A 14,690-nucleotide genomic window follows, 5' to 3' on the forward strand; every position below is an offset into this window, starting at 1 on the left:
AATTCCATTTTCATTTAAAATTCATTTAATTAATTCACTTAATTATGCCAAAGATAATCAATTCCCATGCTGTTAAAAATGATTTTTTTGATGTTAGAGCAGGTTTTAAAACTAGGCTACTTCAAAATTTCATGTTTAACTCAATGTTACTTGCGTTTCTTTGTAATTATTTGTGAAATTTACTAGCAATTCCTGAGTGAAAACTCTTTCAAAGTAAATCCTACAACATATTTTTCCCCAGCATATCCTATATTTTTCCTCATTGAGCCCTATTTGGATGAGACTAGTTATCAATGAGGATGTTAGAGAAATATTCATGTTACTTTGTGATTTTAATCCTGTCTGAATCTGCCATATGCGTGTTTTTCTCACACAACCTCAGTAAAAAAGATTCCAGGGCAAATTACCTAATGTCTTTCTGCCTCTGAGAAATCTAATCATGTCTGAATGCTGATTTTGTATTATACTAATGCTTCTCCTCATGTGCTTTTTGACCTACCTGAGCTACCGTTTGGACACCAATCTTTCGCATACTTTCATTTCATTTCAACATGGTGTCCGATGAAAAAATTATAAGATTAATAAATCGTGGAAACTGCCCATTTTAATATCAGTGTCAGGTAAGATAGGCTACTTATCTACACTCAAAAATTTTTAAGCCTTTTTTTGAAAGATTTATGCAGTTTAATTAATAGTAAAATTCCATTAAATTGAATTGAATCACAGAGACACAGAAGCATGAATGCAAATGTGAATACACTCATGTTACTGTGGCGGTAACAAACTTCAGTACTCAACGTGGCCATTGAATGTCTAAGATTGAACTGAATGCAGATTCCCTTTAAACTGCTGATGCACCATGACACAAATTGACCTGAAAGAGAAAAAAAATGCATAGAAGAGAGCAGTTACAGATCCCTTAGTGGCAAAACTGTGAATGCAATATCATTTGAAATGCAACGACTAACAGACTTGACCTTGCATAGTTGTCTTGGGCCCGCTGTATTGAGCTGTTGGGTCGATCTGCAAGACAACGCTGATGATGCTTCAGTCAGTCTGAAACTGATGTGAAGCTGCCGGTCCAGAGAGTCTCATAAAAGCTCATACTTAAAGCTGAAGTGAGCAATTCGTGCACATTAAAATTAATGTTGAGGTTAAAGTACGTTCTTATAGCCCAGATTAGTATGGTATAACTATGGTATAAGTGTGACACCTTCAAAACATTGATCTGTTTGTTTGATATTCACAAACATGCAACATCAATGATGTGAATTAGGGGCGGGACTATCTGCTTGTCCGACTAATGACAGGATGTTTAGGGAAACCTGTATGAAAACAGTTATTTTTGATGCAGGAATTGTAGTGACGAAAAGTCATTCATTTTCACTGAGAGCTAATGATGAGTAATATCAATAATTAGTAATGTGATGTGGGCATGAACTAAAGTTGACAAAATTCATTTAATGCAAATGAGCAGTGACCAAGAACTAATAGATGTGATGCTTTATAAAATCTAAAGGGACACCAAAGTGCACACTATTCATGCCAAAACCTGTGAATCGTGTGCAGTGTTTTGAGGATGGAAGTGGCACCTGATAAATAACATGTTTTCAAAGCTAGTGTGAGCTGGTGATGGAAATGTAGATTATGAAAAAAAGACACACGAAGCATTTGTGCACTCATTTTAAATGTATAAATCGCACAGATCTTTTACCAGTATTTGAAAATATTCAACAATGAGAGACAGAAGACATTAAACTCAACAATGATCAGCACTACCGTAATGAACAGTGCAAATAACTGTAATCAAAACTTGTACAGAAACACCTGAGGAAAATGAAAAGAACGAGTCTTTCATAAATGTCCATAAAAATTAGAAAAGAGAGAGAAAATAGGAACAATTAATGACGTGAATCACGCACATTCATCATGTAAAGACTCATTCCACCATTATTGTGTCGGATGGCGTTGCTTTGGGGACAAAAACCCCGGGAAAAAAAACTTCACATTCACCATCGATGCTTTGAGACGACTGTGGCCGATAGGGCTGGGCTATAATGCTAAAAACACACGCAATTTCACATCTTTTTTGTGGGGGAAATCTGCAGGACTGATTTAATCAAGATGTGTTAAACTGATGTGTTACTCACAGCTGAATCATTTTCATTTATATGCACCAATATAGTACATTTACCTACAAATATTTCTACTAAAACAATATAAAAAAGCACCAAAATGGACTTTCAAGAACATTTTTGAGTGATGATGCAATGAATCTTTGTTTTAGAGTTTTGAATCCATTCATTGAAATGGAGTTGAATTTGAACTGATTCACGGAAATGAATCAAAGAAGAATCATGAAACTTGTCCGGTGATACAATCTTTAAATGCACATTAAAATATTGACAATCTCCAGCATTTTTGAGTGATGATGTAAATGCATCTTTGTTTTTGAATTTTGAATCCATTCATTGAAATGGAGCTGAATTTGAACTGATTCACAGAAATGAATCAAAAAAGAATCATGAAACTTATCCGATGATACAATCTTTAAAAAGCGCATTAAAATAATCGCATGATTGACAATCTCCAGCATTTTTGAGTGATGATGCAAAGGCATCTTTGTTTTTGAGTTTTGAATCAATTTATTGAAACGAACAGTTTGAAGTGATTCATTTAAATAAATCAAACTTACATGCTGTTTTTGACACTGAAGAATCATGAAACTAGTCCAACGACAATCTTTAAAAAGCACATTAAAATAATCGCATGATTCACAATCTCCAGCACTTTTGAGTGATGATGCAAAGGCATCTTTGTTTTTGAGTTTTGAATCAATTTTGAAGTGATTCATGGAAATGAATCAAACTTAAATGCGGTTGTTGATACTGAAGCATTACAAAACTAGTCTGACGACACAATCTTAAGGAAACTTAATGGACAAATTAAAAAGCACATTAAAATAAATCGCATGATTCACAATCTCCAGGATTTTTGAATGATGATGCAAATGCATAATCAGTTTTGAATCGATTCACTGAAATTTTGAAGTGAAGTGAACAGTTTGAAGTGATTCATGGAAATGAATCAAACTTAAAATCTGTTTTTGATACTGAAGAATTACGAAACTAGTCTGACGACACAATCTTAAGGAAACTTAATGGAAAATAATTACGTTATTCACAATCTTCAGGAAAAATCATTGCAAAAATATAGTAATTATTCATTATATTTATCGCCCAGCCCTAGTGGCCATACGGTGTCAGTGCAAGTGTGTGTTTTTCCACTCTTGTGATGCTGGTCTTTGAAACATGGCATGTCGTGCACAACACCGAGGCTCATGACGCAAAAAAATACGAGTTCAAGAAGATGAGCACTAGAATCACATAAAACAATCCTGCCCTGTGAGTGACATCATTCAACTTCCTGTTTAAACGAAAAGATTTTGTACAATACATTTTGCAAAGGAACCTTTGAAAATACCCCGGCCTTTGCTTTACCTTGAAATAATAAAGAAATAAAAATCATACCACAAATTTGGACTCAAAACTAGATAGAACAAAATATCACTGCTGGGGAGAGAAAATGAAATAAAAAAGACTGCAAACGCTTTGGCAGAAGAGGTGGGAAAGGAATACACAATGAAAGGATGAAAGAAAAGATAAATTACAGGTAAGACATGAAGAAAAGTGGTTTTCTCTTTCGCTCAGCATGGCCCACCATCATACGGCGCTCCTCCCACAGATTCGGGGCTGCAAGTTATTCGTTTTTTCCTCACAGAGGAAAGAAGCAAAGAAAAAAGGTGCTCTTCTCATGAAAGTCACGTTTCACTGATTGTCCACGGAAAATTGCGCCGGCTTCTGCCCGCCGAGGAGAGCAGGAAGTCTCGGCTCAGAGATATACAATCACAGCGTGTGTATATATATATTTATATATAAAGAGATCCTTTACAGGAAAGGAACTGAGAATCCATGTCAGGACCGTGAGGTTGCGGCCCTGCGTTTGAATCCACGTTTCAGGTGAATACTACTCCAGGGACGTCTGTCCGTCGTCTTGCCTGGTGCCGTGCTCCTGCAGGCATCTTTTGCGTATGATTGGCAGCGGGTGAGCCTCCGTGTTAAACACCCAGTCCTCAAGCGGCAGCAGGTCGTCGTCCGAGAACAGCAGGTACAGGTATCTGTGATCGAATATGGACGGGGTTAACAAAACTCTTTTGGTTTTATTAACATAAAAATACAGCATGCCATTCTTTAAAGTGCCCCTATTATGCTTTTTCGGATTTTGACTTTCATGCAGTGTGTTATATAGCTGTTTGTAGAGCCGCATGATTAATCTTTTAAAGGTCACAATCTCGATTCAAACACCCACGCGATCTCATTGACCAGAGAGGGCGGTTGTCATGCGTAAGTATGAAACACCTTCACAAACACTCTTTTTAATCATACAGTATTGTTATTTCTATGTTGCAAATATTAAACTGATCACAGCAGTACTGGGATAAACGTTTATAGTTTAGGTATAAACACTGATGTCTACGGTAGCAATCAAAATGGAGCAAATCACCTTTTGAAAATAACTTGGCGCTTCAAATAACGATTGTATCGATCACATCATTACACCAGTAGGTGGCGACAAGTGACTGTTAAAAAATTTATTTGTCATTGAATTATTCATTCAAGACACTCCTTCAAAAAGGCTGATTCATCCAGTAATAAACAATGAAACATATGGAAGCTTGTTTCCGCCAGTAAATAAAAAAATAAAAAAGGTAATTGCCACTTTTTATCTCACAATTCTGACTTTTTTTCCCTCGCAACTACGGGTTTGCATCTCACATTTCTGGCTATATTTCTCAGAATTGCGAGATTTAAACTCACAATTCCGACTTTTAATGTCAGAATTGCGTGTTGTGAAGTCAGAATTGTGTTTTATAAAGTCAGAATTGCGAGATATAAACTTTTTTCCCCTTACAATTGCACATTCGTGATTGTGTTTTTTTTTTAAATCACGCAATTCTGACTTTAAATCACACAATTCTGACTTTATATCACGCAATTCTGACTTTATATCACAATTCTGACTTTAAATCACAATTCTGACTTTATATCACGCAATTCTGACTTTAAATCACAATTCTGACTATAAATCGCAATTCTGACTTTAAATCACAATTCTGACTTTATATCACGCAATTCTGACTTTAAATCACAATTCTGACTTTATAACTCACAATTCTGACTTTATAACTTGCAATTCTGACTTTATATCACGTAATTCTGACTTTATATCACACAATTCTGACTTTATATCACGCAATTCTGACTTTATATCACAATTCTGACTTTAAATCACAATTCTGACTTTATAACTTGCAATTCTGACTTTATATCATGCAATTCTGACTTTATATCACACAATTCTGACTTTAAATCACAATTCTGACTTTGCAACTCACAATTCTAACTTTATAACTTGCAATTCTGACTTTATATCATGTAATTCTGACTTTATCCCCCCGTTTCACAGACAAGGCTTAAGTTAGTCTTAGATTAAAATGCATGTTTGAGCTGTTTTAACTGAAAGCAACTTGTACTGACATATCTTAAAATATGTCAGAGCCATTGTTTTGTCTCATGATCCACACCAGTAATGTTTTTTCTAGTGAAAATTTATAAAAGCTACTTAAATGTCCTAATTGAACTAAGGCCTAATCCTGGCTTAGGCTAAGCCCTCTCTGTGAAACCAGGCCTATATCACGCAATTCTGACTTTATAACTCGCAATTCTGACTTTATAACTCACAATTCTGACTTTATATCTCGCAATTTTGTCTTTATAACTCACAATTCTGACTTTATAACTCACAATTCTGACTTTATATCTCGCAATTTTGTCTTTATAACTCACAATTCTGACTTTATATCATGCAATTCTGACTTTATAACTCGCAATTGTGTTTATATCTCGAAATTCTGAGAAAAAAGGTCAGAATTGTGAGATAAAAAGTCGCAGGTACCTTTTTTATTTTTTATTTAATGGTGGAAACAAGCTTCTATAGAAACATCATTAAAACGATTTTTAAAAATTATTTATTCAAATTAATTAAACATTTTAGACTGCAGCAATTAACATTTTGGGTGTTTCGTTTCTGACACGCACTGTAACTGGTTGACCAATCGCAGCAGACTGGGCCATCTGACCAATCAGAGCAGAGCAGGCTCTCAGAAAGGAGGGGTTTAGAGAGACTGAATCCTTGATCGATCTGTTTCAGATACTGTGAGAAAAGAGCTGATGCTGAAATGTATATTTTGAGAAAATTAAAGTGTTTTTTGAGCTTGGATGCATGTAAACCTTTTGAAGGAGAATCCAAAACAACATTAGGAACCTTTAAAATAGTATAATAGGGGCACTTTAACAGCCATCCTGGCAATACCAGTCTATTTTTGTATGCTTCTATAAATCAAAAAAGGACATTTCACACTTCTGTTTTCCATACAACTAAATCAGTCTGGACAGATGCTGTTGAGCTCTTAACCCTGTAAAGGCTAACTGAAATATCATGTCTCATGTTTCAACCGTGGAAAGATGTTAGCTTATGAACACATCACTTAACGTTACATTTAACTCAGAAAGGTTATGTTCATATTTCATTAGTTAGCTATAAAAAAACAATACATATGAGCTTATTTACTGTTAATTATTTAGGAGAGTTTTTTCTGACACGTAGAGTTATCATACTGTCTATACTGTAGTTTAAGCATTTGTCAGTGTAAGAAAATTCAAACCGTACATAAAAGCTCGAGACATTACCACCAAATGATCATATCGGTGCATCCCTAGTCTTTTTATTTCATCTTGCTTTGATTCTCCTGATTGTTCCTACTGAAGTTCTGCATGAACTGCGAAATACTCCACTACTGTGATTCCACGATTCGTTACTTAACCTATAGATGAGATGTCTGATTCAGAAAGACGTAGGAACAGGAACATGAGGGTGATAATGAACTTACTTGAGCGTCTCAGACAGGAAGAAGCTTTGTTGCATGTTGTCGTGACTGACTGTGGAGGCATACACATCTCTGATTCCTGAGAAACCCGCGTCTACGCGACAATGCTTCTCTAACGCCTGTGAAGACAAACCATTTGAGCTTGATTATTTATTCTTTTTAAAACGTATAAAACGGTGACCATGTTTTCTTTATTGTGGAAGATACAAGTTTGGGAGTACATCCTTTAAAACAACAGAACTGCTATTTCCATCAACAGTGGAGAAGATTTACCGCTAAATTTGAGCACTGAATAAAAAAAGAGCTGACATGGCAAATTAATGATCTATTAACCTCAAACAAAGGTGGACATCTAGACTATAATTAGGATTGTCTCTTGAGTTTGGTTTGGAGATGTATTTGACAAATCCATTTGCCTTCTCCTCCACCTCCTGCAGCCAGTAATTAACATGTCAGTCTGTTGGAGGGAGTGCAGCACTTTAACACGAGCTATATTAATGTAACAGCCATAGCCAACCATTCATTTACCAAAGCTAATGTGAATAAGTGCCATGTAAGACCCTGAGATCCTCAACCTCTCGCTGCTTAATCAAATATAGTGCAGAAAGTTAAGTATGTATGCATCTATCTAATTATATATGTATTTATGAATCTATCATTCTGTGCATCCATCCATCTTTTAATAGTTCCATCCATCCATCTATCCGTCCATCCATCCATCCATCCATCCATCCATCCATCCATCATTTATACAGATTAGTGAATCCATCCATCCATCCATCCATCTTTTAATAGTTCTATCTATCTATCCATCCATCTATCCAATTTCATTTATATAGATTAGTGAATCCATCCATTCATCCATCCATCCATCCCTCCATCCATCATCCATCCATCCATCTTTTAATAGTTCCATCCATCCATCTTTTAATAGTTCCATTCATTCATCTGTCCATCCATCCATCCATCCATCCATCCATCCATCCATCCACCCATCATTTATAGATTAGTGAATCCATCCATCCATCCATCTTTTAATAGTTCTATCTATCCATCCATCCATCCATCTTTTAATAGTTCTAGCTATCCATCCATCTATCCAATTTCATTTATATAGATTAGTGAATCCATCCATCCATCCATCCATCTGTCTTTTAATAGTTCTATCCATCCATCCATCTTTTAATAGTTCCATCCATCCAATGTCATTTATATAGATTAGTGAATCCATCCATCCATCCATCCATCCATCTTTTAATAGTTCTATCCATCCATCCATCCAATGTCATTTATATAGATTAGTGAATAAATCCATCCATCCATCCATCCGTCCGTCTTTTAATAGTTCCATCCATCCATCCATCCATCCACCAACCAACCCATCTTTTAATAGTTTTATCCATCCATCCATCTTTAATAGTTCTATCCATCCATCCATCCACCAACCAACAACCAACCCGTCTTTTAATAGTTTTATCCATCCATCCATCCATCCATCCATCTTTAAATAGTTCTATCCATCCATCCATCCATCAAAGTAACAATAAAAACTATTTGCAATTTGCTGTAACCACATTGGGGTAACACTTTCAACGATTGAAAATCCATATTTTTTTGACCAATAACCTAAATATTCCTAAATGTTCACATAACATTTTAAATATATGTTTGTTTGATTTCAGAGATGTCTCACACACCTCCACTGCCTCCCAGCCCCACTCCCTGTACTTGGGGTCGTGGGTCAAACGCCACATGTACATGTAGCTCTCGATGACCTCTGGCCTCAGGATGTAGTAGCGGTCACTCAGTCGGGTGGCTGTGGCCTCCGCTCCTCCATCAAAACGGAAAGCCTCTGGACCAAGTTTGGTGGCTGTTGACAGAGAAAAACATTTAAATACTGACTCTAAATTCTACTACCCGATTTTAAAAATTTTCATCGTCGGAGGGTGTATGCAGAGGCTCTTTGCGGACATCCGCGTACCTCCCATTTTTTGTGACCTTGTCACTAGGCTACAAAAGCACCAACTGCGCACGTTAACTAGTTCATGTTAACTAATGTAGTTAAGTAATGTTAATTAATGAAACTTTATTGTAAAGTGAAAGCATGTCTATTGTTCTCACTAAAAGCAGGTTCTCACTAAAAACAGAGATGCTAGTTAGTATTTAATCTCCCTCATACTGATTCCTCAGATGGTGTAAATACTAGCAGATAAACACATACGCCACTGAACAGATGCGATTAGCTTTGTGTTTTTACAGTGTGGAAAAACCTGAGGTAATAAACACAAAGCTTGTGTAGTTTGTGCATGATCACCAGCCGGTCTGTTCATGAAAACACAATGCTTTCAAAGCAGAACATATCGTAACAAACCCAAATGTATCCCATTATGCCCCTTAAATCTAAAATTACAAGCATCCCCAGTCTGGGAGAACACTCTCTTCTGAATAAACATTTTAATTTGCATACTGATTTTGGTTTGTTTTGTCTCAATTCCTCTTCTCTTTAGCAATATTACACCATCAGCCTGGAACAATATTTTACACCGTGTGGCCGTCATATTAACGTGTAGTATGGCAGTTTTTTGGCGATTATCGTGAATGACGCTGTAGGCGGTCTGTTACGGTGATGCTGCTTCTCCCATTGGGAAGCAGTTATTGTCAACATTAATATGACATTTCTCAATATATGGCACAGCGTTTCTCCAAACCTGTTTAATATCACAGCTTCTCTGAGCGTCACAGCACAATGGGACATATTATAATGAAAAGAATATGTCAATAAAAGCGAGCTTGTGTATATGTACCTCAGCATTTCCTGTGTTGATTTTCAGGTCTTGTCTTTTATGGCTATTTGTTTGGTGCTCTTAGTTCTTGGTGTTCTCTGGTGTTTTTGTTATTATTTGCATTATTTTATTTAAGTTGTCTTGAGCCAACTTACTAATCTACTATTTAAACTTCTTCTTCTGAGCCATAATTTGAACAGTATCTCCTCCTAGAGCTTTAAAGCTACAACCACCTTCAGACTTTTCTGACTCGGGTTGCTATATCTTTCAAACTGATTTCAAACTGATCCAACTTCCTAAAAATTAAGATTAAAAATCATAAAAGTCCCATATGCTTTCATTGAGGGGGTTAAAACTTGAATACAATAACTCTAATAGTAGCATAGTAATAGAGTAGTAATAATAGTAGTAATAGAGTATTTAAGCTTCATCCACTATATATCTGTCACTAACAAAGCCTAGCAACTAGCTTGTGACATGCTACCAATGTGCTAAAACATGTTAGCAACATTCTAATTCATGCTAGCAATGTACTAAAACATGTTAGTAATATGATAATTTATGATAAAACATGCTAGCAACATGCTAATTTATTCTAACATGTTAAAAAATGCTGACATGTTAAATGCTAGAAACATGCTAATTAATGCTAAAACATGCTAACAACATTCGAAATCATGCTAGCAACATGGTAAATAATGCTAACATTCAAAATCATGCTAGCAACATGGTAAATAATGCTAACAACATGCTAATTCATGATAAAACATGCTAGCAACATGTTAATTTATGTTAACATGTTAAAACATGCTGACATGTTATAAGCTAGAAACATGCTAACTCATACTAAAACATGCTAACAACATTCAAAATCATGCTAGCAACATTGTAAATAATGCAAAATGTTAAATCATGATAACAACATGCTAATTCAAGCTAACATGTTAAAACAGGCTAATTCATGGTAGCAATGTCTTAAAACATGCTAGCAACATGTTAAGTCATGCTAGCAACATACTAATTCTTGTTAAAACGTGCTAACAAAATGCTAAATCATGCTAGAAACATGTAAAACATACTAACAAAATGATGCTAAAACATGTTAGCGACATGTTAAATCATGCTATCAACATGCAAATTCATGCTAAAACAGGCTAGCAAAACATGCTAATTCTTGTTAAAATACATGCTAACAAAATCCTAAATCATGTTAAAACATGCTAACAAAATGATGCTAAAACATGCTAGTGACATGTTAAATCATTCTATCAACATGCAAATTCAGGCTAGCAAAACATGCTAATTCTTGTTAACAATGTGTTAAAACATGCTAACAAAGTGCTAATTCATGCTAGCAACATGTTAAATCATCTATCTATCTATCTATCTATCTATCTATCTATCTATCTATCAATCAATCTGTTTTTCTGATAGACTTTATTGCCTTCAAAACATTTAAACTTTAAACTTCAAACTACTTCAAACCTTCAAACTTAAAGCTTTTAAATTTTTTTCAAACTTTCTGGTCTGGTTTTCTCAAGCCAACTTCAAAGTTTGTCATCAAACTTTATTCATCTAGATAAAGCTGCTGTCCGTAAGATTTGCCTCTTAGTCGCCATCTCTGTTTGAAACCTGTAATTGCAGTTATATGCGGAATTATTATCTTTACGTGCATTGTTCATCGGCACAGCTCGTCAGCGCGGATGAATCTAATGTTTGCTGTCAGTCAACATACCGGGGTGGATACTGTACTTCAGATTGTAGTCTTGGAGCATGACCAAAGTAGGAATTTTGTCATCTGAACAAGTAAGTAACATGTCTGCCACTTTCGTTCTGACCAACTGAGGGAAAAAGCATTAGCCTACAATAAATCTCGCTGCCAATGGTGATTAAATCTAACGATCGCTTAGCTCATATCGCATCAAACCGTGCAAATTATTACTGTTGTTATATTTTGTTCTCAAACTGTTAATGTTAACAACATCATCTTTGCGTGACTACGTGTATTTAGTGTGTATTAGCGTTACCTGTAGATTTCAATTTCTGTAGCCACTCTGCAGTCCGAAGTCTTTTGCTTTTGACTACGGGTGAATCTCCAGTTGTCACTGATGATTGTCATTTGGATCTTTCTGGATTACAATCCTCCATCAAAATGATAAGTTTAATTTTTCACAAGTTTTTTATTGGAGCTGCTGTGAGAAAAGGCTATAAATGATCCGCTACCAGTAGCATCCTATATTCATAGTCTAGCTGGGACTCCTTCTTTCTGTTTACAGACGTGACGTGAGGCGAAGACGAACTGCTGCATGCTTGGATTTCCCACGGAAATCCACCAGTATCGATTTACTATAAAACAAGCTTACTGTTGTGAATTGAGCTAAGGTAAGGAGATAGTTTTGAACACTGGCTGGTTATGTACTTGCTCAAAAATTGATTTTGTATCATTTTTAACCAAAAAAAGTTACGGACTACAGCTTTAAATCTTGCTCTGCATCCAGCTTTTTTTTTCTTGTTTCTGAGTTCACCCGGCGGTACAGCATCTTTTTTTTTTTTTTTTTTTTAATTCTTATTAGTGATTCTTCTTAGATTCACATTCTTTTAATATGGTAATTTTTTTTTACTTTTTTACTATAGTACAGTAATGAAATGATGAATTATTTGAAGGCAAAACAACAAATACTACAATGATGTATAAATACTTCAAAATTGTCAAAATTGAAATAGCAAATGTTTTTGCAATAATGATTTTTTTGCATTAAGGAATGAGAATTTGGGGGTGAAAATATCTTTGTCATTAAAATAATAAACACAATGTAAAGAAATTGAAAAGTTCCGAAAATCATTTGTTTCTTTTGATTTTATTGTATAAAATTATGTTATCAACAGGTTTCGTGAGATTCATTCATATGTTGTTCAGTCGTGTTATATTTTAATAGAGACTTGAGGTCATAAATTGTGTGCAGAGACGAGATCAAACATGGTATTTCAGTCGTCCTCCACTTCTGCTATATCTCTTGATGAGAGCGCTGTGAAGACCAGCACAATTTGTGCTGTTTTTGATCTGAACCAGGTTAGACTTCATCTCATTTGTTTGCTTCTGATGTCTGAGAAACCAACATAGAGAGGCTGTGATTATCCAGGAGAGTAATGGCCTTCCTCTATCTGAGCGGCAACAGATTGGATTTTCAGTAACTCAGACAAGCTGGAAGCATGAAGAGAAAGATAAGACAAAGGAACATTTCTGGGGAAGCTGCCTTTCAATGTTTTCTCAGAGATCAGTAGGAGCTATTTTGTAAGAGTCAAATCCCTTACTCCGTTTTACATCACACCAGTTTTATTTTAGCAGTGTTTACACACTATTATAGTATTTATTCATATTTTAATAAGCTTTTATTATATTTTCAGCTTAGTTTAAATTTTTAGTAATTTTGTTATGCACTTTTGTAATTCATATTAGTTTTTTCTATTTCTATATAGCTTAAATGTATTTTTATTTCAGTGTTAGTAATTTTAGTGCTTATATATGTTCTATATTTTGTTGACTTGTGTACTTACATTATCCCAAAATGTTTCCAAGAACGTTTAAATGTAGAGAAATAAACAATTTTAACCAGGACATGGACTGTGTGACATCATACCTGCGTTACCCTCGATTTCTGGTTTTATTTTGTAGAAACAATGGAAACACCAAGGACGCTTTAATATATTATGTGTTTTATTAGACAGGTGAGCAACTGTTTGGATACATTCATCAACAGAAACTAATCATGTTATATAGCTCAACACAGTAAGTCTTCTTGTTTAAATCTCGTTTTCTTGATTTTACCATGAGTACCATGTTTTACCATGACTAATATTGATCTAGTTTACTGCAGGGTGCAACAAGTGTCTCATGGTAGCCGCCGAGTGAACGCACAGAGTAGCACTATAGCAACTTTCAACACTCAAATGTATCTAATATGATAAACAGCGCTGTGTTACCCCACATACGCTTGATCGGAAGAAGCAGTAGCGGCGACTGCGGCATAATAAAAGCTCCGCTGCTCTCAAGCTGTGTGTCGCACTCGTCTCTCATTAACAATCGCTCCAGCGGCCTCGTTATGCTCCGATGGCTTTCAGCCACACCCTGCTTCATACTTCGTACTCCCGACGGATTATTTTCCACCGGCTGTAGACCTGAAGACAACACCTCCCATGATTCTGTGAAATCAAGGCGTCATCAAGCTATGCCTTTGTTGCGAATAAGCGACCTCTAGTGGCGAATAATATTACATATTATGCCTTTAACCAGTATTTTTTCAGAGCGGTAATGTTACAGAAGGAACACTAGAACAAATGTTAAGATACTGATTCTGTTCATAGTGAACCAATATATTTATTTTTTTAGTTTTTAAACCATGCGTTGCACCATTTCTGGTCACAGAAAGTAGGTGGTAATTTTATTTATCTGTGAACATTTACTAATGATCATGGCAGAAGTATTTCAAATGATGGAAACAAGCATTTTAACCAGGCTTCTAAAACAGTTAGTTCCTATCCTTGATTCTGATTGGACAATAGCTGTGTTTTATTCACAATAAAACACGGCTATGACCGCTTCACCCAACGGTTCTTTGTATCACTACACAAGACCCTTAGCAACCACTCTTAGCAACGTAAACTGTATGTTCTCAATTGATATTGTTCATTGAATCTTACTGTATTATGTAGAAGAGTATTGTGAGAAAGAGATAGAGTGAGCGAGTTTATTACCTGCATTCAGATTTAGCATTTTCCTTCGGGTCAGTTCTATGTTCATAATAAAAAATCTGTTTAAATGTCTGATGTATTATCTTGTCCTTTTAACAGTTAAAGGGGTTTTCCCGTGACTGACAGCTAGTCAAAGCATTTGTCATTTGCGT

General features: G+C 35.5%; 1 protein-coding gene across 2 annotated transcripts in view; it reads right to left on the reverse strand.

Moving 5' to 3' along the window:
• Nucleotides 1-1,668: 1,668 nt before the first annotated feature.
• Nucleotides 1,669-14,690, reverse strand: part of LOC127497135 (mannosyl-oligosaccharide 1,2-alpha-mannosidase IA) — a 232,690-nt gene continuing 219,668 nt past the window's right edge. For both annotated transcript variants that reach the window (XM_051865342.1, XM_051865343.1), the window contains exons 10-12: nt 8,704-8,876; nt 7,010-7,125; nt 1,669-4,177 (exon numbers count right to left, since the gene is read on the reverse strand). In XM_051865342.1, the coding sequence (XP_051721302.1) occupies nt 4,027-4,177; nt 7,010-7,125; nt 8,704-8,876 (440 nt within the window). In that variant the 3' untranslated portion in view covers nt 1,669-4,026. The remainder of the gene's footprint in view (nt 4,178-7,009; nt 7,126-8,703; nt 8,877-14,690) is intronic.

The sequence above is a fragment of the Ctenopharyngodon idella genome, chromosome 16, assembly GCF_019924925.1.
Source record: "Ctenopharyngodon idella isolate HZGC_01 chromosome 16, HZGC01, whole genome shotgun sequence".
NCBI classification, from domain to species: Eukaryota; Metazoa; Chordata; class Actinopteri; order Cypriniformes; family Xenocyprididae; genus Ctenopharyngodon; species Ctenopharyngodon idella.